The following is a 26,635-nucleotide window of genomic DNA, read 5'->3' as shown; positions in this document are numbered from 1 at the left end:
AGGACGGATGGACATTTCAGGAGGATAGAAAGGCTGATATAATGATTCTTTGTTGTTCTGTTTTTGTTTCACTCTGTTTCAGTTTTGTTTGGTATCATCTTGTTGGGTTGTATAACAGTTATAGTAGAAAAATTCAAGTAAAAGAGAAAGTCTCTCGAGCTAGTCAGACAGAGGAAAAAATTCAAGTAAAAAAGAAGGTCTCTCGAGCTAGTCAGACAGAGGAAAAAATTCAAGTAAAAAAGAAGGTCTCTCGAGCTAGTCAGACAGAGGAAGAAAGTTTAGAGCAGAAAAAGCCATCAGGGGGAAACTGCTATTAACACCTTTCTATCACCAGAGGGTGTAAGTGTCCAACCAACAGCTCCACCTCCATATGCTGGGAGGCCCCCAACCCCCCTAGTTGATAGATGGGATCCTGAGACAGGACCTCAAAGATTAGCATGCTCTGTATTTGAACAAGCAGGAGGGCGGCGAATTCACCATGTTTTAGATTTCAAAACAGTGAAGCAGTTAAAGGAGGCTGTAACAACCTATGGTCCTCAAGCACCCTTCACTGTAAGCATGGTCGAATCCATTACCAACTTGAACATGATGCCAGCAGATTGGACTAATATGTATAAAGCTGTGCTAAATGGAGGACAATACCTGTTATGGAAAGTTGCCAATGAGGAATTTTTCAAGGAGATGGCTAGGCGAAATACAGCAGCTGGTTATCCTCAGAGAAATCTAGATATGTTGTTAGGAAAGGGACCTTATGAGGATCAGCAGCAACAAATTGCATAAGGTCCTGGCGTATACTCACAAATTGCTGTAGATGAGGTTAGGGCATGGAAGACTTTACAAGGACATGGAGGTTTACAAGGTCAATTATCTAAGGTAATACAAGGAGCTAATGAACCTTACACTGAATTTGTAGATAGGCTTATTCAAACAGCTACCAGAGTTTTTGGGAATACAGAACAAGCAATGCCATTAATAAAACAACTGGCTTCTGAGCAAGCGAATCGTTGGTGCAGAGAAGTCATTAGACCATGGAAACATGAAGATTTAAACACATATATTAAATTATGTAGAGACATTAATGAACAAGGGCAAGTCGTGGCAGCTGCAGTAAAACAGGCTTTAGATGCCAGAGACATTAATGAACAAGGGCAAATCATGGCAGCTGCAGTAAAACAGGCTTTAGAACAAGGGCAAGTCGTGGCAGCTGCAGTAAAACAGGCTTTAGATGCCAGGTCAAAAACATGCTACAATTGTGAACAAACAGGACATTTTAAAAGGAATTGCCCCATAGGAGGAGGGTTTAACAAAAATAGGTATCAAAGGAGTAGAATACCGGGTATTTGCCCATGATGCCATAGAGGGAGAACAGCAGCCGATTTGGATTCCAGAGAGATTAACTAAGGTCCTGACCCAGTGATTGTCTGGAATCGGGTGTCTGTTTGTGTGTTTCCACAGGGAGAACAGCAGCCGATTTGGATTCCAGGGTGACTAACTAGAGCGATTTCCACAGACCAAAAAGAAGATGATTTGGCTCAAATCCATAACAGCTGATATCCAGAACTCCAGTTTGGCTATCCTTACATCTGCAATAGAACCAGGATGCTTTTTTCAATATCTATTTTATTATTACCCTTTCCCACATCATGAAGTTCTATTTTGTTTTTTGAGCTCATACAGACCTAGGTTAATGTTTTGCTGATCAGGTTTATTTTTTGACTATGGAGTTTTTAAACATTGCAGTGGAGATTTCACCTGTAAAAAGTTACAAGGCCTTTACTATTAGGTATTGTATGTATTATGTGTGCATACTTGTGTTTTGTGTTGTATGTTTGTATGTGCATATGTCCATATATCATATATGACGAGCGCTTATGAAAAAATGGATCTAAATTTTTTTTCTTATTCACGTGATTTAAATGGTTTAATTTAAATTGGGTAAACAGCTGTTGAGGATTGTTTTAATATGTGAACAAAAAAGGAGGTTAACAGATCTGTTTGTTTACTTTCACCTTTCCTTTTCATTATATTTAATAATTCTCTTCAAGATAATGTAAATTGTTCAGAAAATTGTTTTCTTTTAGTGCCTTCTGGAATGTTACATAATTTTTTCTTTAGCCACTATTGCCAGAATTCCTGTCTTCATCCCAGTGCCGGTGAAGACAAAGATAAAACCAATCTAAAGCTTCTGCAATAGCTATCACTGAACTGCTTGCAGAACTTGCCTGGACTATATATCACTTGTATGCATTGTGAACTCACTTGTATGCATTGTGAACTTGTATGCATTGTGAACTCACTTGTATGCATTGTGAACTGTTGGTGCAGCAACTTGTGGTAGTGTTGGGGTATTTTTGCTGATGGTGTCATCGGTGGTACAATTTTTCCAAAAGGAGCTGTCAATTGGCTTGGTGTATCTTTCTCCCTTCTACTTGTGATGGTCGTTCAGCTAAAATTTGGGGACCAACAGAGGTGAGGCAAAGAACCTCACCCCCTGCTGGTACAAAGACCTATCCACAGGTGTGGCTGTATGCTGGACCGGTAGTCAATGACGGGTAAGATCCAATTGCAATGGTACCAACCTAAGACAGGAGGCTGACACCTTGAGGTCAGCTCATCCGATGACAGGTAAGAACCATATGTACTATTGGACAACCTAAGGCAGGCACGGTCCCTAAGCCACATGCTTGTTGTTTAAACAGAGAGGGGGAGATGTTGAGAGCCCCAGCAAACTTCCAGCTGCCAGCTGATGATTGGCTCACAGCGGCCCCAGCAAACTTCTAGCTGCCAACTGATTGGCTCCTCTGCGGTGATGCTCATTGGGCTGTTTCCCTGCCCATACCATAGAGCTGCTCATTGGGGGACTTTTTTGGCTCCACCCATGCAACCCAGCCAATCGGCCTCAAGAGCAGGAGGGGTGGGGAGGTGGAGAGGCTTGTGGGAAGCTGGTGGTAGCAGTAGGGCTCTGAAGGTTTTCCTGAAGAGCTGTGTGGTGCGGTGTGTGTGTTCTAAAAATAAAGTTCGTTTCCTTTGACAAGTGGCTCCTGAATTGTGCCCAGCCAGACTGTGGCAATAGTGAGTGCAATCCCTGCCCCTAGCATGACTCAAGGACAGCTGGTCAGCAATGGTGGGTGATATGGGTCTCACACCAGGCCGCTGCCCCAGCTTACACTGTGGGTGTCTGGGAAAAGTGTCTGGGGGAAGTTCTTGTCTCTTGAAGAGATGGCTGTCAATGGCACTTCCTTACAACATGCTGGCTGCCACCCAGGGACCCATTCTGTGCTACATGCAATTATGTGACATTAATGCTGAGCAGTGTGTTGATCTCAGTCTCCTTCTCCTAACTTCACACTCACTCTGGAAATGTGTCACCTCCAACCATCCCTATGACAACTTCCACATTTCCCTTTGCTGCCTGGACCCCTCTCCTGAGCATCAACCTTATATGCCCAATGAACCTGTAGGCCAGCGCCTGTGAGGTGCACAGGGATCACCAGGGGCTCTTGTCAAAATACAGCCTGCGTTTTGGCAGATCTGGAGTAGGGTCTGAGTCTGCATCTGTAGCAAGCTCCCAGGGGCTATGGAGGCTGTGGTCCTGGCACAGCACTGCGAGAGCTCCAGCTACACATCCCCACAGACACCTCCAACCCAATGCCTTCAGGCCCGACTAGAAAAATCTGCTCCTGCTCTAGTTCTTCCTAGATGCCCCAGGAGTTCTTTTTTTTTTTTTAGAGAGAGAGAGAATTTTTTTAATATTTATTTTTTAGTTTTCAGTGGACACAACATCTTTATTTTATTCATATGTGGTGCTGAGGATCCAACCCAGCACCCCGCAAATGCCAGACGAGCGCATTACTGCTTGAGCCACATCCTCAGCCCCCCAGGAGTTCTTAAGTGTGAGCAACCATCAGAATCTCCTGATGGCTTGTTACAAAGAACTAGGAGCCCATTGCCGAGAGCTGGATTCAGGTCCATCAAGGCCTGAGGTGGACCTGAGGGTGTTTCTTTCTAGGCTGCTGATGCTCTCGGTCTGGGGACCACAATCTAAGAGTCGCTGCTCTGTCTCATATTGAAGTGCCACTGTCCCCCGAAGTCAGTTGGACCTTCCACTCACCCCTTCTCTCCATGGGAGGTCCACACTCTTCTGCTCAGTCACCATGGCCTGCATGTCGTGGCTCCCACTGCTCCTCAAGTCCACGAGGGGCACCACATGGACTACTCCAACCACTTCCCTTGCAGTTTCCCCCCAGGCTCTCCCAGTTTATCCTCCAGGCTTCTGTCCTCATGGTTTTCTCCTCCCCAGCTGCCTTCCCCTGCACCAATGCCTACACCTACCTGCCCCCCAAGACGCTGCTGAAGCATTTTATGTTCTCAATGACATTATTCCTGGTCCAATCCCCACCACGAACTTTCACTCCACAGAATGGATGTTCTTTTTCCTTCTTCTGAACCCCACGTAACTGTCAGAGCACGGTCATCTTTTGTTATGTATACTTGTTTACATACCTGCCTTAGTTTACTAGACTGCAGGCTCCTTCCTGGCAGGGGCCACATTTCATTTATCTTATAATTCAATAATATACTACAATGACCAGCACAAAATAGGTGCTCAATAATCAGTATGGAAAAATTGAAAAAAGGGATAAATGGTTCCAACCACTGTTGCCAAAGGAGGAAAATCCCCTTTACCCACTACTGCATTTGATGTCTGTGACATGAAATACTGTATTTTATTAAAAGACAGACTACTGAAGACTGAGCACAAGGCCACCTCCCTCTACATAGGAATCAGTGTTATCTATTAGGTGAGAACATTCTTGGTATCAAACACCTAGAGAAGAAAGAGGTCCTCAGACTGGAAAGGGAGACCCCACAGGGGCTGGGACTTAGCCTTTGTTCTCCAAAGGAGCAAAGAATTAAGAGGTCCAGGGTGCTTCGTGCCTGCCTGCAGAGCTGGAAAGCCACCCAGGGGAGGCTCTCAGCAGCCTGTTACTAGAGGATGGCTTCCCATTTCTTTTCTTACTTTCCTATATGGAATGGAATGGGAGAGTGAGAACCCTGCCTTCCAGAAGCTGGGCTGTTTGTAGTTCTTAAACTTTCCATGTTTATTTCCATTCTGTCTCCCCTCAGAGCCCAGTCACGTCCCTGTGAGAGGCCCAGCCTCTCTCAGCTGTGCTAACATGAACCACACATAGACTGTAGCATCCCACCCAGCAGCAGCCCCTGGCCCACCAGCCTGCAGGAGCCACAAAAGGGGAACCCGAGGGCCCCAGTGGGGCTGGGAACTCAGGGAAGGGAGATGGTGAGGAACTCAGTTGCCTGCTGGTGCAGAAGGTCTCCTAGCACTGCTTCGCCTGGAGGGTCTGGGTTTTCTAGCAGTGAGGAGGGTGGCATTCTTTGCATCCAGGCATCTGTGTGGAGCTGCTAGGAGAAATAAGTTCTTGCACAGAGAAGATGGGGAAGAGGCTGAAGGAGCAGAGGACTATTTATTACTGGAGATAGCTGACCACATCGGGGCGGATGTACGTTCCTGCACGAGATTCCTTTAAGTACACTAAAGATCCTATCATCTCCAACTATAATAGATAGTGTCCCCATATGATTTAAAGAGTCCTTTATGGCACATTTTCACATTTAACTGTTATTATGAATCAAAACTAAACTCTCATGAAGCCAATCTTTGGTGCAAAATTTGCCTGCCCAGTCTTAGCACTGAAGAGAGACGTGGGGAAATATGAAGCTCAGTGTCACAAACTCCCAATTATGAATGGGGTGGGGTAGGCAGGGGATGAGGGCAGGAGGATGTGGAACACTGCATCTGAAGGTTGTGTCTCTACCAGGCTCAAAATGTGCATGTGCTCCCTCTCCTTCTCCTGCCAATGAGGAGACAAAGCAGTTCCTTCCACTCTGCAGTGTAAGCTAAGAGGAGGGGTAGGGGGTGCCGTTTGCAATGCCTACCATCAAAGTTCATTAATATGATCAAATGTATCTCTTTTTGGGGGGCCTGGGATTGAACCAAGGGGCACTTACCAACATTCCCAGTCCTATTTATTTATTTATGGGGTGAGTGTGTGCTGGGGATTGAACTCAGTGGCCCTCAATCCCTGAGCCACATCCCCAGCCCTATTTTGTATTTTATTTAGTGACAGGGTCTCACTGAGTTGCTTAGCACTTTGCTTTTTCTGAGGCTGGCTTTGAACCCACCATCCTCCTGCCTCAGCCTCCCAAGCCACTGGATTTTAGGCATGTGCCACTGCCCCTGGCCTTAGTTTCTATCTTGAAACAGTGCCTCACTAAATTCCTTAGGGCCTCACTACATCAAATATATATTTTTAAAAACTTTTTACAGAAGCTGGGAAAACCCAAACTGGGTGGTGGTAATTACTCCTAAGAGTTATTCCTCTCAGTGCTTGTAGAGATAAAAAGACTTTGGTTTCAGGAGTCCTCGTTGCAGCCTGGGGAACCGGCAGGACTCTGAAACCCTAGCATAACAATGGTGTGAAGAACTAGCCAGTACATTTCTCTCAGTAATCCCTTCTCTCTTCTCCATAATTCTTGTAAACCAACATTGAGGATTATAATGCCAGGAAAGGGAAGACCTGAAGACCGTCACCAGGAAAGCAAAGGTTTCTTTAAATTTGAAACACTGGCTGGGGTCGTGGCTCAGTGGTAGAGTGCTCGCCTAGCACACATGAGGCACTGGGTTCAAATCTCAGCATCACATAAAAATGAAATAAAGATATTGTGTCCACTTACAACAACAACAAAAAAGAAAAACTGATCCAAAGTCAAAGTCTAGGGCTGGGCACAAGGCTACCTCCCTCTACATAGGAATATCTAGTTCATATTACAAGCAAAGAAGGAGGCATGATGACCTGGGAATGATCCTTCTAAGCTAAAGGAAATTAAGATTTTGAGTAGAAGGCAGATGAAGGAGGAACACTGAGGTCAGAGAGACCTGCGGGCTCTGTGGAAAGCCTGAACTCGACATGGTTCAGGTCAGGAAGTGTGGTGAAGGGGCAGCCGAGAGTGAGTAAGCCACTCTGAAGGTCTTGATGATTCTGGTGAGGACACAGAGCACATGGCCCTTGGGAACTGAAAGTCAGAGGCATCAGCAGCAAGAGTGGACAGTGAAGGTGAGAGCCCAGGCCACCCCTCAAAAGAAGGAAGAGTGGGAGGGAGAAGGAGCATCCTGAGTGGACTGCGCATAGACCCCGAACTGATAGCATCCATCCTGAAGCATCTCAGGATCTCCTTCCTGGAGTTGGAGGCATTCCTGCAGCAGAGACACAGGCGCAGGGACCCATCTTGGCTATGGAAAAGTAAATTGTGCTGTGATCTGAGTTGTGGCTGTGAATTATGGACCTGATACTGGAGCACTATGAAGCTGTTCAAAAGAATGAGGCAGATGTGCATATATTGATATAAAATGGTCTCCAAAACACAGGCAAAAGGAACAAGACACAGGACACTAAGACACTAAGCTGACGGCACAAGTATGCTCCCATTGTTTAAAAAAAGAAAGAAAGAAAAGAGAAAAATTGTCTGCAGTAAATATATGTCCAGGATACATTTTTGGAACCAATAAAAATGAAACTTGGGCCAGGCATGGTGGTGCATGCCTATAATCCCAGTGACTAGGGAGGCTGAGGCAGGAAGATTGCAAGTTTAAGGCCAGCCTCAGCAATTTAGTGAGACCCTGTCTCAATTAAAAAAAAATTAAAAGGAATGGGGATATAGCTAGTGATAATGTACCCCAGTTTCAAACCCCAGTACCCGCCCCCACCAAAAAAAAAAGAAGAAAGAAAGAAAGAAACTGAAGCACACTGTGAATATTTGTTAAAATAACACTTGTGAGAGACCAGAGCTTAATTGTTCAGCATTTCTAATTGATAGTGCAATAAAGGCTATTGCTTTGGATTAATCAGTAGAGACAAAAAGGCTCTAAGTTCCAATAAGTAAGTCGAGGCAGCCTCACACATCTGGGTGAGAAGCGAAGAAAGCTAGCAAAAGTCCGTCAGTCGCCCGTGGCCATCTAGACAGATCTAAGAGCTGACATTAAAGGGAGAAAGAATAGGAAGGGGCAGAGTTTAGGACCAGAAATGTGTGTGTTCCAAGGAGTCACAGATCTAAAGCGAGCTGGACGGGAAGGAGTTTGCAGCCTGAAACTGGAAAGAGCCTTGTTTTCCTGAGACTTGCCCTGATTCACTGTGACCACCTGCCAAAGGGAAAAAGGATATCATGTGCTCAGTTCAAAGAGCTGAGAGCAAATGGTTTCGGCTGAGTGCAGATGTCTACTTAGAAGTTCAGAAGACTGAAACTCCTGCCAGGACCGTTCTAGGCCATAAATTATCTGGTGTCTATGGAAGATAAGAGGCAAAACTCTGACCACATAGGGAAATAAAAACTAAGATGATGAAAACAAAAACTCTCCTGGTTGACTACTGTGCCGCACATGCTGTCACATACGTTGGCCATGGGTGTGACCAGACCTGCTGCCTCTGCTCCCCAAGAGGTGGGTGACATCTGGGTTTAAAAGCCAGAGTGAAAATCAGCTGACACAGTTGCTCTGAGCCTTCAGGAATGAAGGATCCCAGGGGCTTATGCAGGGCAGGGAGGAAGGAGAGGGACGTGGAGGAAGTGATGAATTTGTTACATTAAAGGGAAAGATGTCACAGATGAATTCTGGGCTACTTCAGAAGTTGGGAGCCAAGCTACGTAGGTGAAGGAAGCAAAGAGGTGGCTTTGGTGGTTTATGACTGAGTTTAAAAGGCCCTTTTGTACCATTTGTACTCATTGTCCCAGATGTGGAGTATCTAAAAACTTAAATTCACTTACACTAACCTTGAAATTATTGTTTGCAGAATTGAAAACTTGGGAGTTAATGGGTTAAGAGACTCCATCTTCAATGACCAACCCACTGGCACTCAGGAGGTGAGGTTCATGGGGCTATTCCCCACTTCCCACATCATCCCCCGCACACCAAGAATAAAACTGAGCAATAACCTGCAGAAAAAAAAAAAAACAGTATTCCTGGGAGCAACGACCCCAGTGGGTGACAGACTCTTACTCCCGACACGGCCATCGGGCTTCTTTTCTAGGATCGTGTTTGAGAAATCATTCAGAGTGCCCACCAGTGCTTCTGTGCTTTGGAGTGATGCTGAGGTTTCAGGGGTCTTCAGGTGCCTTATTCTGTGTGGGCCCAGAGAGGTGGAATAAGGACAAGTGGGGGGACACTGAAGGAAACCAGTTTTGGTACAACAGAAAGCAATGGTCCAACGGCAACAGGGATGTTGTTAGTTGAGCAGGGTATTCACTGCACAAGGACACCTGGGAGTTGCAATCCAGGGTCCCCTTAGTGGAGAGATAAATGGACCAGAGAAAGAGGCACCTTTTCAGATTTGCACAAAGGTGAGAAGTGAACTAGCGGAGGGCTGAGAGAGAGACAGGTCCAGCCAAGGCTGAGCTAACATCAGAGAGCTCAGAGCAGACCACCCTCACCTTATGTTGTACCAGGCAGAGCACCCCTAAAGGTGAGGAGGGTAAGAGGTCAACTAAGACATGGCTGGTAAGAAAGAGCCTTGGTTTCCCAGCAGGATTACTGAAAGAACAATCAAGGCTCGTAGTCGGAGAAAATGCCTTTTTATTGAACAGCTCTGCATATTTATAGAGCCGGGGGTGGTTTGACAGTTATGACAGTTTAATGGTTGGAGGGTTTGACAGTTGGCATGGGGTGCTTTCTGATTGGTGGGTAAGGATCATGTGAGCCAGCAGGGCTCACCATTGGATGGCTCTTCTCGGGGGGATGGGGAAGTTAGTCTTTGGAGCCAGGGCGACTCCCAACAATTACAACCTGCACAATCCTGGGCCAGTCACTCTGCAGCTCTTCTCTCCAGCAGTTAAAGGAGGACCACCATGCCTATCTCACCGGGCTATTGTACAGTGGGTGAAATAAACAGCTGTAGTGCCTAGCAAGGGTGGGCGTGGCCTTCAGGAGACATTCTGGAAACATGGCTCTCATGAAGGCTGCACCTTTCTGAAGGTGAGAGTCGCAGAGCCTCCAACTTGACAGGTAAGGACCGCCGCGGGGGCAGACTGCCAAACATGGGGCTGAGAAGCACAGAGACAGCTTTGCATGAAATAACAGTCAATGCATTCATTTCTCCAGCATAAGTAAGAGGAGCCCTCTTGGGACTCAAAGCTATTGCTAGTATGGTTGTAATCTGAACCTGACTGGCCCTCCAGGACTACAGAGGTTTAGGGGAGACCAAATGAGATTACCTGTGGGGCACAGTGCCTGGCCAGAGCAGATGCTAAGCAAATGTGGGTTCCTAACCCTTCTCCCCTGGAGACTCTCAAACAGTGCCCCCTGCCCCAGAGGCTAAGCCTTCACAGGTTGAAGAAAACTGAAGAACTATTTTCTGCAAGTTCTGCTAAATTCATTAACACAACAGCGATAATGATTCTAACACGACTTAGGTTTGGGGGGCATCTTTTATGTGAAGGGCCCACGGAGGAAGCAATGGTATTTCTCTCCTATTCTGGATGCCTCTCCCACTCTTGAGTTTTTATACCGCTTTCTATGTACCTATATACAATATATCACTTCATCCTTTATTATAAATGTGAAATATCTCAAGCATAATAATCCTCTTCTCTGCATTAGAGGAAGTTATTTAGGTGATCTGTCACCCTCAGTTAGTTGAAGGAGGGATATATTCTAGAGTTTAATCTACCCCAAAGCATATTTAGCATAGTGTTCTTAAATAATGTATTCAGTATTCCAGTAGCTACCACATTAAACACCCACTAAGTGCTTTACCCATGATCTCCCAGATAGCAAAGTAAGTCATCATTCCTATTTTATACACAAGGAAATTGACTCTAAAGGACATTAAATAACCTGACCAAGGTAGCACGTCTGTGTGAACAGATAGTATTGTAATATTAACAAATGTTGTTGAGCAGATGAATGCTAAGCTCTTAATGAACTCAAACAACTGCAAGATAGTATAGCATCTGAATACCGAGTTCACATTCATAGAGGATTACAGAGATGGGCAATTTGGAAAGAGGATTTACTGGACTAAGGGGAAATGACTCTTTTCCCCCAAATCCAGGAAGAAAAACTTTTCAGCAGTAGGTCACGGTGAACTGTGCTCCAACCATAGAGGAAAAGGGGAAAATGTCAGCCAGCTGCTGCTGGATCCATAGGGCCACACAAGGACCAAATGTTTCCATAGGGAAAAAAATTCATGAGCAATGAAAGAAAATATTGTGTGCCTGGAGTGCAAACCATAAAGGTGGAAAGAAAGCTCTAGGGGCAAGGCCTGGCCTGGGGCATTAGGTGAGAATGGAGTCAGGGGCCAGGAAGGAAGAATAGCTCAGTGGTTAAGATAGGGACTTAGAGGCAGAGTCTGGTTCAAATTCCTGTTGTGCAACCTACTAGCCTAGGACCCAGGGCTCATCACTTTGTTTCTCCAAGCACAGAATTCTTCTCACATTATAAAAGGGACACTATGGATTGTTCATGCAGAAGAGTCCCATGAAGTTCAGCTTAGAGCCTCATCTGGAATGTCGGTTTCCTCTAGCTGCCCCAACAAACCCTCATAAACTTGGTGACTTACAACAACAGATATATTCTTTCACAGCTCAGGTAGCCGTGCATTTGAAATCAGTGTCACTTAGCTGAAATCAAGGTGTCAAAGCGCCATGCACCCTCTGGAGGGTCTAGGGGACTATAGTCACAGGCTGCCTAACATTTCTGTGAAGGACACACACCACAGCAGTTTCCCCTACTTACATCACTGTAGCCATCTCAGTCTGTATAAGCATGCTCCATGATGCTTGCATGATGTGTCCCCATCACAAAGCAATGCATGAATGTATCTATTTGTCTCTTTCAGCTTCTGGTGGCTGCCAGCAATCCTTAGTTTATACCCACATTGCTGTGTCTTCAAGAGCAGCATGTTCAAATCTCCCTCTAGCCAACCTTCACATTATCTCTGGTTCAAATCTCTCCTTGCTCAATTTATTTTTTTTAGATACAGTCTCAACTGTGTTGCCCAGGCTGGTCTCAAACTCATAAACTCAAATGATTCCCCCCCATCTCAAGACTTTCAAGTAGCTGGAACTACAGGTATGTGCTACGATGCGTGGCCACTCTGCCCATCTTTTATAAGGATACCCATGATTGCATTTAAAACGCACCTGAATGATCTAGGAAAATCCTCCCATCTGACAATCCTTAACTTAATCACACGTGCAAAATCCCTTTCCCCAAACAAATTAGCATTTTTAGTTTTCAGGGATTAGAAACTGGTATCTTTGGTGGGAGCAGGACTTATTTAGCCGATTACACATAGCAACATCAGTTGTTGTTGCCCTTGTGTTGTTAACAAAGATGAGGCAAAAGGGCTACACATACAGAAAAGGGCTTGTGGGTTAATAAGAAAGCAAGAACCTGAAAAGCTTTCCCGGGGCTGTGAGCACCCTATCCTTAGAACCAACAGGGAGGCTGACAATGATACAACTCAACCACAGCAGCTGCCCCCAGCCCTCTCTTGTGACAGTAAATACCTGCATACATGTCGTAAGCTCAGGGTGGTGAGAAGCAGATATGCTGGGGTCGGACAATTCTGTAGCCAAGTCCCACTTTGTCCTGTACCGGAGCAGGATGCCAGGACACCTTTACCTCATTTCAGTGTCCTCCACTGTAAACTAGATCTGGCTGAGACTAAAATAATCCATATAAATGATGTGGCCCATACCAGCTGTAAAGATGACTACGACTATATCCACAATATGTGCAGGCTCCTGCAAGTGGGATGAGTAAAGGAAATGCCAGGAACTTACATTCAGGAAATTCTCTGCCCCAGCCTCATCTGAAGGCAACCCAGGCTGCCACCAGGTGTTCCCTGAAGGAGAAGCCCTAGAGGAGTCCAGATGCAGAGCTCGATCCCCCTTCTGGGGCACACACACTGTAGTCAGGCTTTTTCCATTGCCCATCATATCTTTCTTCCCGAATGAGAGTTATGAACGGCTTGCAGAGGGTTCAATGCAGCATTCTTTCGGCGAATGTGATCTCTGTTCTGATAACTAATGAAATACTTGTGACACTTAATGAAATGCCACAAGAAATGAACAAGGACTCTTTGGAGGCTTGTCTGAGATCAGAGTAACTCAAGCTTTAAATCTGGCTCCAATCTTTCCTAACCTACAGGCAGAAATGTACATACATACCAGTGGGCCCAGCTCTGCTGCAAACCCTCTTGCTGAAAGGGCTAAGGTTTCCGATTTAGAAACTGAAGCACATTAAAACACCATTTATCTGGTTAGCATCAAGCGGTAACTTCTTGTCAGACAATTCAAGGACTGAGTGGAATTCCTGCTTCAGAAAGGAGGGAAGCACAATTTTTCTTTAAGGAGGAAAACAAACAAACAACAACAACAACAAAAAGAAAACATGGAAGATATGTACCTTGCATTTCAAATAGATGGACTTGCTTCTCTTCTAACTACCCAGGATGGCCCTAGAGGTTTTCCAAAAAGGAAAGGAGACAAGGCCAAAAATTCCCTTCTCCTTGCGATGTGGTTTCTGCCCCCCTGTGTGTAACCAGACTCCCCAGGTAGCCATGGAGGGTCATGAAATCAGCATGTGACCCTGTGAAGTTTAATTAACAGAAAGTTCTCCTACCCAGCTCCACGACTGGGCCCACTCAGCTCTGGGCGCCCTCAGGACAGAAGTAACATATTGCTGCAGAGTTATTAATAATGAAATACAAACAGCCTCCAACAAAGTGGGCAGGAAAGGAGAAGCTGGAAAAACAAATGATTCCAACCCATAGCCAGGCGCACAATTCCTGGGGGAGGGAATGGGTGGGACAAGCCTGTGATGGAGGCCTGGTCCTGTCTGACCTAATTTAAAATGAATGATCCTCTCAAGCAAAAATATACATGTAGGCATGCACGCTAATGCATACACATATTCACATGTACACGTGCACATATGCACATACCAAAAAACACGGAAAATATGGACACTCATGTGAGAAATTACAGAATTATCCTCAAAGAGTGTCTGGTCAATGATAACAAAACAACTGAGCCATGTTATTTCTGAATAATATCTTGTGATTTTCAAAGAACTTTTACAGCTGTTACCTCATTTGACCCTCACAATAGGTCTGTGGGGTAGACAGAGGACATATAATTACCCATGTTTTATAGATTACATTAAGTGATTCCCCTAAGACATCCAGTTAGCAAATGATGGAGCTGAGACAGGAAGTGTGGCCTAATGACTCCCAGCCAGGGATCAGGGATTTCTACAAGGTAAGACATGGGAATCCTTCTACTGGAAGAGGGCTGAAACCCAAGGGGAGAGCAGCAAAAGAAACAAACAAAATGTGGTCAGATGTGTGAATGACAATTTTAAATAAAATTCATGTGATGAGCTAAAAGTATGAAGAGAAGGATTTAAAGAGTTGTGATATCGATGCATCTGGAGAGAAGAGGAAACCAAACATTCCGGAGAGATGTTAGAAAACATGCCTGAGAGCTGTTTCTCCAGCCACTTCTCTTCCCATTATACCAGTGGCAGAAATGGTGGTGGGAATGCTTCAGACAGCAACCAGCCTCAATAGCAGCTTGGATAAAGAGCAAGGGACCTGTGAGTAAGACCTTAGCTTACAGTTGTGGAAACTAAGGCCCAGAGAAATGAGGTTACTTGCCCAGGATCAAAGCATTCATGAGAGTCTGGAACTGAACTCTGGACTTGAGATACAGATCTCCTTGTCCTATGCCAGCTGCCTCGGGCATCTATTATCTTTAACTTCATTACCCTCACTGTCCCTAATTAAAACCAGAAGTCCAAATAAAGACCCTTAAGAATAGGGTGGAGAATGCATGCTTTTTTCTCTTAATTTTTCTGGGAAACAGAATTGTGTAATTCCATGGACAACAACCAGGGATGATGTGAGAAAGGGACAGGAGGTCCTGGTGGCACAGAAACTTCTCATTACTTGGGAATTCTTAGGACCCCCAAATATAAGTATTTTACTATTGCAGTAGGCTGATCAGGCCCAACCCAAATATATACATCAGAATCCTTGGGACCTGTCAGTGCTACCTTATATGGTAAAGAGACATTGCATTTATGATCAAGTTAAGAATCTTGAGACAAGTTGGTTGCCCTCAGTTATCTGAGTGGCCCAACATAATCACAAGTGTCCTTTTAAGAAGAAGGTAGGCAGATGAGAGTGAGAGGAGAAGAAATGACAGAAGCAAGGGGTTGGAGTGATGGGAAGAAGGGCCACCAGCCAAGGACACTTCTAGAAGCTGAAAAAGGGAAGGAAACAGATACTCTCCTGAAGTCCCCAAAAGAAAGCAATCTTGCCAATACCTTGATTTTAGATTTCTGACTTCCAGAACTGTAATAGCATAAATTTGTGTTGTTTTAAGCAATTAAGTTTGTGGTAAGCATTCCAGTATGGACAGGAAACTAGCACATCTATCCCAAATCTAGAGGAGCAGGCCTAGCTCCCCAGCCAATGAACGCTGGCTTCTTGAGGTTGATGGGGTGATGTGTGGCTCCAAATACTGAAAATCACAAGGACATTAAGGAGAAACTTAGATGGACTATTCATGGATACATCATTTTGCTTTAAAATGGAAAACAGTTGGCCATCTGTGTTTATAGGGCTTGTCTTTCTTGAAGGATTTCTAGTTCAATACCCTAAGGACTGCTAGAAAGTTCCTCCCTGGAAAGGAGCCTGTGGACTTCCCCAGGCTTGCCTGCACACTCCCCCATTCTCAGCCTGTGCTCTAGCCCCGTCAGACTATTTACAATTTCCACAGCATGACGCGCTCACTCATGCCGCCAGTGCTCCACCCCGGCAGTTTGCTCCTGAGGGGAATGCCCTCTACTCCTGGGCTCTGCTCTAATCCTTCTTCTTCTAAGTTGAGCTCACTTACCTCTTCCTGTGTGAAGCCTCGTCTGCCTCCCTCTGGCCTCTTCTGCCTACCTGTCTCCTCCCCACACCCTGAGCATCCTCTTACTAGATACAGCCCTGGGCACTTTGTCTCATAAATGTCTGTTTGCTTGTCTTTCTCCTCCACTCCACCAGCATAAGCCCCTTGGGGACAAAAAAAAAACACTTCTTCTTTTGGCCTCAAACACCTGCCATCCCCCATCTATATCAAGTCATCTCCAATTCCTTCCCAATATTTCCTCCTGAAAAACACAAACTCATCTTCTACCATGAAGTTACGTCAATCTCCCAAGAATTAGTCCCACCTTTGCTCTCAGCCCTCTGTTCCTCCCGCAGGTAGAATAACTCATCACACTCCATCATGTGGACTGTTTCCTCATCAGACATGGAGGTCCCTGAAAACCCTGCCTCCTCCCTAGGTCCCTCCCTGCTAAGTCCAGCTCCACAGGAAATACGAAGGAACACAGATTGAATGGAAATGAAAACCAAATTTTTTTAAAAAGCAATGCTCAGTCATCTCTATTAATTAAGCCCTGAGATCCAGAGACAGCTTTAACAAGTAACTTTATGCAAAGGCTCTGCATGGCCACTTTGTAATGACTGCTAGTTGGTGTTTCCTCTGGGCTTCCCACACAGGCTTTGGAATTCATGGTAGAATCATTTTCAGTGTTACTATATAGGGGCAAATATTGGAGGAAGGTTCATTTGACATCTCAGATAAAGAGGTATTTATCAAACAACTTAATTAGCAAGTGTTAACTGCTAACTTTAACTTTGAAAAAGACTTTCTAGAAGGACAAATCAGAGAGTGGTATAACATAGTACAGACTTGTGTTTAAATCTGACTCTCCTGAGTGCCTTCTGTGTGGTCTTTTTTTTAAATTTTTTTTAAATTTTTAAAATTTATTTCTTACATACATGTAATGGAGTGCATTACATTCATAATTATCCATTCACAGCACAATGTTTTTGTAATTCTGTATATAAAGTATGTTCACACCAAATTATGCCATTATACATGAGCTCTCTTATTTTTTGCATACAATTCTTAATGCACCTTTATACCACCATTTATCATATTTCTGTTTGTATATAAGGTATGTTGACACCAAATTCACATCTTCATACATGTATTTTGTATAATGATGACCCTCTCCTTCTACCATCCTTGCTATTCCCCTTCTCTTTCCCTTTCCCTCCCACCCCTACTCCCTATCTAGAGGTCATTTTCCTCCCATGCTCTCCCTCCCTACCCCACTTTGAGTCCCCCACCCCTTATATCAGAGAAAATATTCGGCATTTGTTTTGGGGGGATTGACTGACTTCACTTAGCATAATCTGCTCTAATGCCATCCATTTCCCTGCAAATGTCATGATTAGACATTTATGACACCCTTCACTTTGTTATCTGAAGTGGGAATAACTGGTCTACCGTACAGATTGTGATCTTACAGAGATGAGATAAAAGGCTACCTGTGAAATAGCTGCAGATGAGCTTGGCATGTGGAAGGCTGTCCTCCACCTGAGGTGCCCCACTCTGTGCTAAGCACTGTGTGAATAACTCAGTTCAGACCAATGTAATAAGGGAGAAAAAGTTAACAATGGCAGTATACACAGCTAGCAAAGTGGCAGAGTCCAGTGGAGAATCCAAATCTATCAATTCCGGAAGCTGAACTCCAAACCATCATGCAGGTTACCGCCTCTCAGAAATTCCCAGCTCCTGGTCTCCCATGCTACAATGAACAACTATTTTTTCAATCACCTATGACTGAATGCTAACCATGAACTGCTCCTGTGATGTGGGTCTGTATGGCCTGGTCAAGAATGTCCCTGACCCAGCCAGGCAGCTCCCAGCAGAACTAGCTCCACTTATCTGAATACTATGATTTTTGCAGCGGGAACCCTCAGGTCCTGGGCACCCACCTACTTTCCAGTAGGTGATAGCTATGATTTGGCAAAATCTGCTAGAGTGTGGGGAAGGCTTGCTCTCTCTCTCTCTAGAAAATTACTGAATCAAAGCCATGGAGCATCCCATTCACCAGATTCCAGCTGGGTCGGCATAAATTAGGAAGCCCACAGGGAGGGAAATACCTACTGTTAAATAGGCAAACAGAGTGGTGAAAAAATTACCTGAGACTCTCAAATAGGAGTGGGCACTGCTCTCCTAACCTGTCCTTGCAGAAACTGAATGAAACTTGCCAACAGACATTTCCAATACATCTCTATATGGTTATGTACTTGGGCTCTGAGCAATGGGGACTCTATCTGAATGTCATTTTCACTAGATATTTTGAAAATGGGAGGAAATTCATCTTGGTTTCAACATTATCAAAGAGCAGGTCCTCCAAAGACTTGGGTAGGCATTTCTACAAAGACAATAAAAGAATAGTCAGTGAGCATAAGGTAAATATACATTACTAACCATCAGGCAAAACAAATCAAAACTACACTGAGATGCTTCTCCACAACCATTAGGATGGCCACTAACCCCAAATCAGAAAACAGGTGTTGGTAAGGATATAGAGAAATTGAAACCCTTGTGTACTGTTGCAAGAATAAAAAATGATACAGTGCTATGGAATACAGTATGGCAGTTTTTCAATTAGAATTACTGTATGATTCAGCAAATTGACATCTGGGAATCCACTCACAAGAAATGAAAATGAGGTCTTAAAGAAACACTGGTATACCCATGTTCAAAGCAGCATTATTAATAATAGCTAAAACATGGGAGCGAGCCAGGTACTCATCAATGAATGAATGGGATAAGCAAAATGTAGTATATATATATAGAGAGAGAGAGAGAGAGAAACAACAGTATATTATTCATCCTTAAAAAGGAAGGAACTTCTGGCGCATGCTACAACATTGATAAACCCTGAGGACATTATGGTGAATGAAACAATTCAGTCCCCAAAATGCTAAATAATTCCATTCATATGAGATACTTAGAGTAGTCAAAATTGTAGAGGTAAAAAGTGAGATGGAGGTTGTGCAGGAGCTGGGGAAGAGAGAAAGCAGCAAATCATGGTTTAAAGGATGCAGAGTTTCAGTTTTAGAAGATGAAAAGATGTTTAACAAGCCACCCCACCCCACTGCAGGAGATTCTACCACGTGCTCACCAAACTTTGAAACTTCTGCTAACTGACAGTCAGTTCTCAAAGTATTTGCCACAAAAACTTGAGGTTCCAAAGAGAGACCTTCAGACCAATGATTCCCAAACTTGGCTGGACTGGAATCCTATAAATGTCTAAGGATGACCCGCAGATTCTGAGATTGTGTTATGGAAGTCAGGATTTCTGAAAAAGGGTCCAAAGATTCTAACATCAGCCAAGGCGAAAAACTACTGTTGTGTTTGGGTCAGGATCCCAGGTTTCTACAGAAATGCCTCTGAGGCTTCTATTAGAGCAGCACAGCTTTTATTTGTGCTATAAACTCCACCTAAGACTGAATTTGCAGAAAGGATTCTCACACTTAAAGAAACAGAAAGTTTGCAAACAACTGCTGCAGTCTGCCAGTAAGAGCCTTGAGATCCCATAACCTGATTTATATTTACCTTTGTGTCTGTCCTAGGGCCTTATGACATAGTAGATGCTTAATAAATATTTGTTGGAAGGTCAAATAGTTGTATTTGCTATCTGGCTCCAATTAAGTTTTCAGTTGCCTGGCATAGCAACCTAACCATTTCTTAAACATCTAAACCCCAACAGCCTGTGCCTCAAACCTCAAACCTGAAACAGAGAGCGGAGCAGACAGCCATCCAAAGAACATGCCGGCGTTTCTCCTTGGGGTCAAATACACTGTATAAGTGCCTAATGACTGATAAATATAAGCAAATGTGATTCTCATCAGCCGGGAAGAGCATGACATTCATCGGCAGCTCAGGCCTCCCTGGTTAATATTTGGACTGTTCCATCTGAAACTGTCAAATTATAAGAGCATGATAAAAACGTGTAGGAACCTCATAGTAAACAGTAACTGGCCCTTTGTCAATAAGTTAGAAGAAAAAAAAAAAAAGCCTGCTGCCAAAACACATGGGCCAGAATGCCTGCAGCACAGGCCTGTGGCCAACCAGAGCCTGCTCCCGGGCAGCTCTCCTAGGTTCTCAACCACAGAGGCTTTCAAAGAAGCTTCTCTCCCACCCAGGCGCCACGGACCCCAGGCCTCCACCCTCACAGCCGCTGCGGCAGGAAGCTGAGTGCTGTGGGGACCTGGGAGTCAGCCACGCCACCTTCAAATCTCAGTTCCTCCACTGGCTTTAGGATTCTGGGTAATGATTTCATGTCTCAGGTCCCCAGATCCATCATGCTTCACATCTTCATCGGGTCCTTAGAACAAATGAGTACCTGGGTTTGAATCCTGACTCGTCGCCTACTAGTGGTGTGGTCTGGGGCAAATTACTCTACTTCTTTGGGCCTCTATTTCCTTACCTAAAAAGAGAATGATAGTAGTCTCTGTCTCATAGAGTTGTCAGTGTAAAGTTATAAGAACAATACCTGATGAGGTATAGACATTCAATAAACCTTAGTGATCATTACTCTGCAATTTTGAAATCAGGGGATTTGAAAACCAAGTTTGTGTCTCTTTTCTTTTTTAATATTTTTTAAATTTATTTATTTACTTAGTCAGTTTGGTGACAAAACTCATTGGGCAGCAAGCCTGACCTTCCCTGACCATAAATAAAGGCAGTTATTTATGGGCTCTTTGTTATCCTACTTAGGTGAACATTCATGCTTCACTGCTGAAATAAAACGGTTTGATTATGGGATGCTGTCCAATACCAGAGGGAATGCCATTCATATGTGACTTATCTCTCTCAAATTTGGCTGGCTCTGAATTTTAAAATACATTGGCCATAAGCATTTCAGATAAAGGACTGAGGAGCTATGTTTTGAGGGTGTGGTTAGGATAAAGGGAGGAGCAGCCAACAAAATTCCAGAGCGCAAAGTTGAAGAACATTCCAGTTTCTATGCAGAAAGAGAGGAGGTATCTTCTCTGGGCTGGTCTTTCTTCTTGCTCTCCCATGCCAAGCCACACTGTTCTTGACTCCTATCTACCTGAACTTGGTTCCTCCTTCAGAATATATCTGATGCACCTTTCTCTGTGAAATGGTCCTGTCTCCAAACTTTACCAGGTCAAGTGCATGGCAGGATGGATGGAGGGTGGATGGACTGCATCTCCTTTTTAACTGCAGGTAGTCAGTAGCATATCAGCCTTTGGCACTGGGCAGCTCTCATGCAGCATCTGGCTATTGTGGGGAAAAGTAGCCAACCATGCTGTGCTCAACTGTCAGAGTAGCAAGGCAACTGGCTTGATACATGCTCAATCCCAGACAGAAGGGCATTAATATGACTAGATAACCAAGGCACACATTTCTCAATCATAGAGAGATAGCTTAAGCTTTTTGTTCTTGTTGTCCATGTTTACTTGTTTTTGTTTTTGTTGTTGCTACTGTTTCTGTGTTTTCTCATAATTGATCAGGGACCTAGGAACTAGCATACCCCAGTATACTGCTGAGTGAATGAAAATAATCTGTAAATATATTTTGATTCATTCACTGATAAGCTCCTTTCAGTCCCTATAAATGCCAAGGGCACTGCCTAGTTTGGCATATTTATGCTTTTTAAAGTTGTATAGCTATTTTGATGCCACTATGCCATTACTAAAGTTTATATTTTATTGACTTAAAAATATTTAGGTTCCTAATTGGACACATCCTTAAAATATTATGTTCACTCAATATTTTGGAGAAACTTTCTAATGAAATTCATAGAATCCTGAAATACACTCCAAACATTCAACTTGTCCAGAGATTGGCTCTTGGTTTAGATGCTTCTGTGCTTGTGTCATCAACTCAAATCCACACAACCTGGGATCAGGGATCTCTTCTCCTCTCTGCACTAGGGCAGCACTGGAACCCAGGTCTCTCTAAGCCCAGCCCAGCTACCTCCCTTTACCCTTCCATGCAGGAGAAGCCTCAGCACTTAAAAAGCTTGCAAAATAAATCAAAAGATATGTAGAGCCAAGAATTCCTCCCCACTGGGCAGAAACAATTGCCTTAGTTGTGCTTTCTGGGGTACCGAGCACAAGGACAGGGACAGGAAAGTGCAGGTCCTGGTGGACACATACCTTCTTTCGGTGGTGGGTTGGCGGCCCCTGGCCTGCGGGTGCCGGCTGCCGCGCAGCACAGGCAGCACCGCAGATACCTGGCGGCCAGCATCCGGCACAGCCGGGGCGCGCAACTCCTCTCGGCTCAGGTGCAGCGGTACAGACGTGCGCACTGCGGACACGACGTGGCCTGTGTAGGTGCGCGCTGGCGCACCAGGTCGTGGGCCGCCTCGCGTGCGGTATGAGCTGGGCAGGCAGGGCCGAGTCTGCTCCATCACGCCGCCGCTGCAGCTGCGTGAGCAAGCGGACCAGGGACCCCAGGCGCCCCACACACCCGGGGCACCGCCGCTGTCCTCCAGGACGCCCTCGGCTGTCGCCACCCGCTGAGGGACCTGCAAAGACACAGGCCCATTAGGAGACCAAAATCGACAAGGCTTTCAGCAGGGCTGGTTCATCTACTAGGCAGAGGTACGCACAGATTCTGTTTTTAAAATCAGAACAAGATGAATATAATCCAGCCTTGATCGTAGTCATTTTTTGTGAATTTAGTCATATAATAGAATTATTATTATTATTATTAACAACATCATCATCATCATCATCATCATCATCATTATTTTAATGAAGGAAAGGACCTACAAAGGCAAAGGAGCCTAGGACCCTGAAAGCATACTGCAGTTCTGGCTTTGGGTGCCATGGCCTTGGAGAGCTCCACGTGGTGCCCTGGCCTCTTAACTGTGGGCTGCCCTCAGGAGTCCTCTTATGGTCTAGACCGGGCTTCCCTTTAGCTGGGTAGGTGTGCCTTGTTTCTCCCTGCAGTACAGGTAATGGATACATCAGAGCAGAGTCCATGTTGTACAGCCAGGCTACCTGTGGTCACATCTCTGCAGCCACTTTCTAGCAGCGTGAATGGGAAGGTTCTAGCCTCTCTGAAGTCACCGCATTGGAAGGGAGGATGGTACTGGTACCTTCCTCATAGGTTGTGAGGAGATTCAGGTTAGGTCATCGTGTTTCAGGTCACAGCAGAGCTTAACGCTACATAAATGTTTGTTAGTAAACATAGTGATAATTTTCTGCTTCATACAAATCAGAAGAGATTTTTTTAAATGTCAGAAAGTTTACAAGTTCTATCCAAAAAGTGATTCTACGCTCTTATTCATTTAACTGTTCATTTTGCAGAGACCTACAGTGCAAGGCACCATGGCTCCTTTGCTATGCAGATGTGCTGCAGCACCAAAGGAAATCTCACCAGGCTCACTCAGGTAGCCTGAGCCCAGCAGGAGCAGAGCTCTATGCAGTCAGGGCACAAGGGTAGGAGGAGGCTCCTGGGAGGGCCTGGCTTTCTTGGATAGATGTGGGCAGCAGGGGGACTAAGAAGGCCTCAGAGAGGAGCTAGGAGTGATAGTCACAGCTATGACTACTCAGGTATCTGTTTGATGCCAGATTACACATGTCATCTGCATCCTCACAACAGCCCTCACCACCTTGCAGAAAGGAAACAGGTTCAGTGACATCATATGACAGACACCCCAAACACCTAGCTGCAGTAGTCTGGACTCAGATGCACCCTGCTCTCAGTGACTGCACTTTCCGGTAAGTACTTCTTGCTCTCTCCCCAACAGACAGCTGCTACTGCCCTTCTAGAGCTTCTCCTGCAACGTCCTCCCTGCCCTTGGAACACTGAGCAACTTCATGACTTTCCTTACAATGTGGGGTTTCTGTGAACACCATGGGCTTATATCTGCAGTGCAAAAGTGCCTCCAGATTACCTTGGCTTCTTCTTTTTTTTTTTTTTTTTTTTCTCTTAACAATCTTGGTTTTTGACAGTACTGTTTGGCCCAAGAGCTCACAGACTTGCACAGCTGTCCCCACAGTGGACCCGTGAGTAGCAAGACAGCCCAGGGATCATCTTTCTCTTTGTGCAGAACAAACCTGAGAAGGCTAAACTCCTTGACACCCAGGCAGACTGAGTGATGGTGCTAGGCCTATGGCTGTGACCAGGAACTGGCCCTGATATCTCTTACATAAGTGCCAGGAGGTGTTCACCACTGCCATGGCTGTTACTGTGGTCACTAGAAGCCAGGGCTCAGTTCTGGCTGTGAAGCCATGACGTTTGTATAATTGAGATCACCTTTGTTCCAGTGCACAGAGTGGACTCTGGATAATCTTTGTAGCTGAAGTTGGGTTCCTGATGGTTCAGGGAATACGTAGGGCAGGAGAGGTGAGGAGACCAGGGAGCCCAAGGAGCAAACCAGAAGCCAACCAGAGTAGCAGCGGCCTCAGCCTGGCCACACTGAAGACAGTCATGGTCTACAGCCAGCATCTGTCAGCCAGTCCATGGGAGCTACTTTCAGAGAGCCAAGGCGAGGTTAAAGAGGACCTGGGCTGGACCAGCTGGAGATGGGGTCAGAGCAAGAACAAGATGGATGTGAGAGTCCTGGGTGACAGCCGGAGGCAGTGATTGGAGGGCTGGGTTCCAGGTGTCAGCCAGGATGCACACTCAGCCTCTGCCTGCTTAACTGGGTGCCCATGAGAGAAGGCTTTCTGGCTGCTTATAAGCACAGTGAAAAAACAAACAAAAATAGGCATGTGCTCTTTCTTCTCCTCCCTACCACAACCTGATTTATAATATTAAACTGAGAGTAGATTTACTGAGGTGGCTAGGAAAAAATGTTCCTCAATGGGCAGGTCTGGATTTATAAAGTCACACCTAAAGTGTATTCAGTGGGTTGATCTTTCCAAAGATCATTCTGCATGCTTAACCCCAGACCCATATTTGGCAAAAAGGGTCATTACAAGTGTAACTCAGTTAAGGATCTCAAGATGAGATCATCATAGATGATCTGGGGGCGGGGGGCAAATACAAGTGATGTGTCCTTATGAGGCACAGAAGAGAAGACAGACTTGGAGGGACAGACAGTGTAACTGCTGAAATGTAGATGGGAGTGACAGCCAGGAGCCTGGAGCCACCAGATGCTGGAGAGGCATGGAAGGAGTGCTCCTCCCAGGAGTTTTGGAAAGAACTCAAGTTCTGATGACGTCTTGATTTTGAATGTCTGGCCTCCAAAATTGTGAGGGAATATGTTTCTGGTAGTTTGTTAAAATAATACAGTTAAAATAATAGTGTTGGACATTTGGGTCAAAGAAGAAAAGGGTACCAGCATCGGTCAGGCACCGCCTCCATGTGGGGCACAGGTTGCAGGCACGTGTGGATGGCCAGACTCCATGGTAGAGGCAGTATAAGGACAAGGTCACACTTCCCAGAGCCCCTCAATGCCCTACCCAGCCACTGTGGGAAGCTGATTTTGTTCTGCTCCTTTTACAGAGCAGAAACAGAGGGCCTAAGAGACTGCATCACTTGTCAGGGTCGCAGGGTAGTGAGAAACACAGACAGGACTAAAATCGAGGTCTCCTTGCTCCTGTTCTCGTGCTTTGGTGTTTTGTCTCCCCCTCCTGCAGCATGTTGTGCCCCTGCCTGTGTTGCTGTTGGACAACAGAAGGGAAAAATGAATGGGACTAAATCCGCTCCTAGAGTTGTTCTAGTGGAAGGATAATTGGGATAAATGAACAAAGGCAGAAATATGTTTCGGGCACATTTGGGGATTTCAATATCCACCACCTCCTGATCCCTTGGTAATGCAGATAACGAAGACAATGTCTGTAATAGTTGGATTAGGCATGCAGCTATACTAAAACTCCACTTCCTAGAACTAATCCCACCCTTAATTTAGTTTCCTATTGCCAAATTGGGCAGGGTCCCTGGGGGGGAAAAACACGAAACCACATTCCATCCTATTCTATTCATAAAAATTCTCTCATTTATAGTTGAATTATGGTGAGTGACTAGAAATTCCATCTGAGTCCCCATGGTGGGACTCCAGCCACATGCTCCAGGGCTGTGTTTTTATAGTACACAGACGAAACAAAGGGGGAAAGTGACAGGAAAACAGAAAGAAGGAAGGAGAGAAAACAGAGAAAGAAAGGAAGGAAGAAAAACCAAATCAAAGAAAAACTACAGGGAGGAGGGCTGGGAGTCAGCCTTCTGGTCTCCTTGATCCCCCACCCTGCCTCCCCTCCTACACAGCCCCCCTCCTTTTTGCTGACAGTAAGTTTTCTGTGAGGTCAGAAGCAAGGTGGGGAAACTTTTGAGTATTTTGATTGAGATGAATAATGTTCCTAAAATTAGGACTAAGAGGATCTCTGTTAGTTGGTGACAAACACAAAACCAAAGAATACAATCACAACGAGACTCAAAACAAATAATTAACACTGAAAGCTTTGTCATCTGTGACACGCTGCCCTTCCCCCATGTGGCACATAGGGACTGGGGCAGAAAACCTAAGGCGCTTCTAAAGTGCACCCTAAACTGTGGGATTCCTTCATTTATAAAGAGTGTTAACAAATTAGTAAGAAAAGGACAACCCAGTGGAGATGGGAAGAAGGGTGTGAACGGGTGATTTATAGGTATTGTGAAGTGAACAGGTGTGTGTTCCCCAAATTCATATGGTGAAGCCCTGACCCTCAGGATTTGGAATTAA

At 45.0% G+C, this 26,635-nt stretch overlaps 1 protein-coding gene across 1 annotated transcript in view; it reads right to left on the bottom strand.

Moving 5' to 3' along the window:
- Thsd4 (thrombospondin type 1 domain containing 4) overlaps positions 1-26,635 on the bottom strand; it is a 598,160-nt gene that overhangs the window by 484,242 nt on the left and 87,283 nt on the right. Inside the window, exon 4 of the mRNA XM_077109034.1 lies at positions 22,119-22,489. Within this exon, the coding sequence (XP_076965149.1) occupies positions 22,119-22,489 (371 nt within the window). The remainder of the gene's footprint in view (positions 1-22,118; positions 22,490-26,635) is intronic.

Source organism: Callospermophilus lateralis, chromosome 3 (genome assembly GCF_048772815.1).
Source record: "Callospermophilus lateralis isolate mCalLat2 chromosome 3, mCalLat2.hap1, whole genome shotgun sequence".
NCBI classification, from domain to species: domain Eukaryota; kingdom Metazoa; phylum Chordata; class Mammalia; order Rodentia; family Sciuridae; genus Callospermophilus; species Callospermophilus lateralis.
The sequence above is the reverse complement of the archived record's forward strand: the minus strand, read 5'-3'. Positions and strand labels throughout refer to the sequence as shown.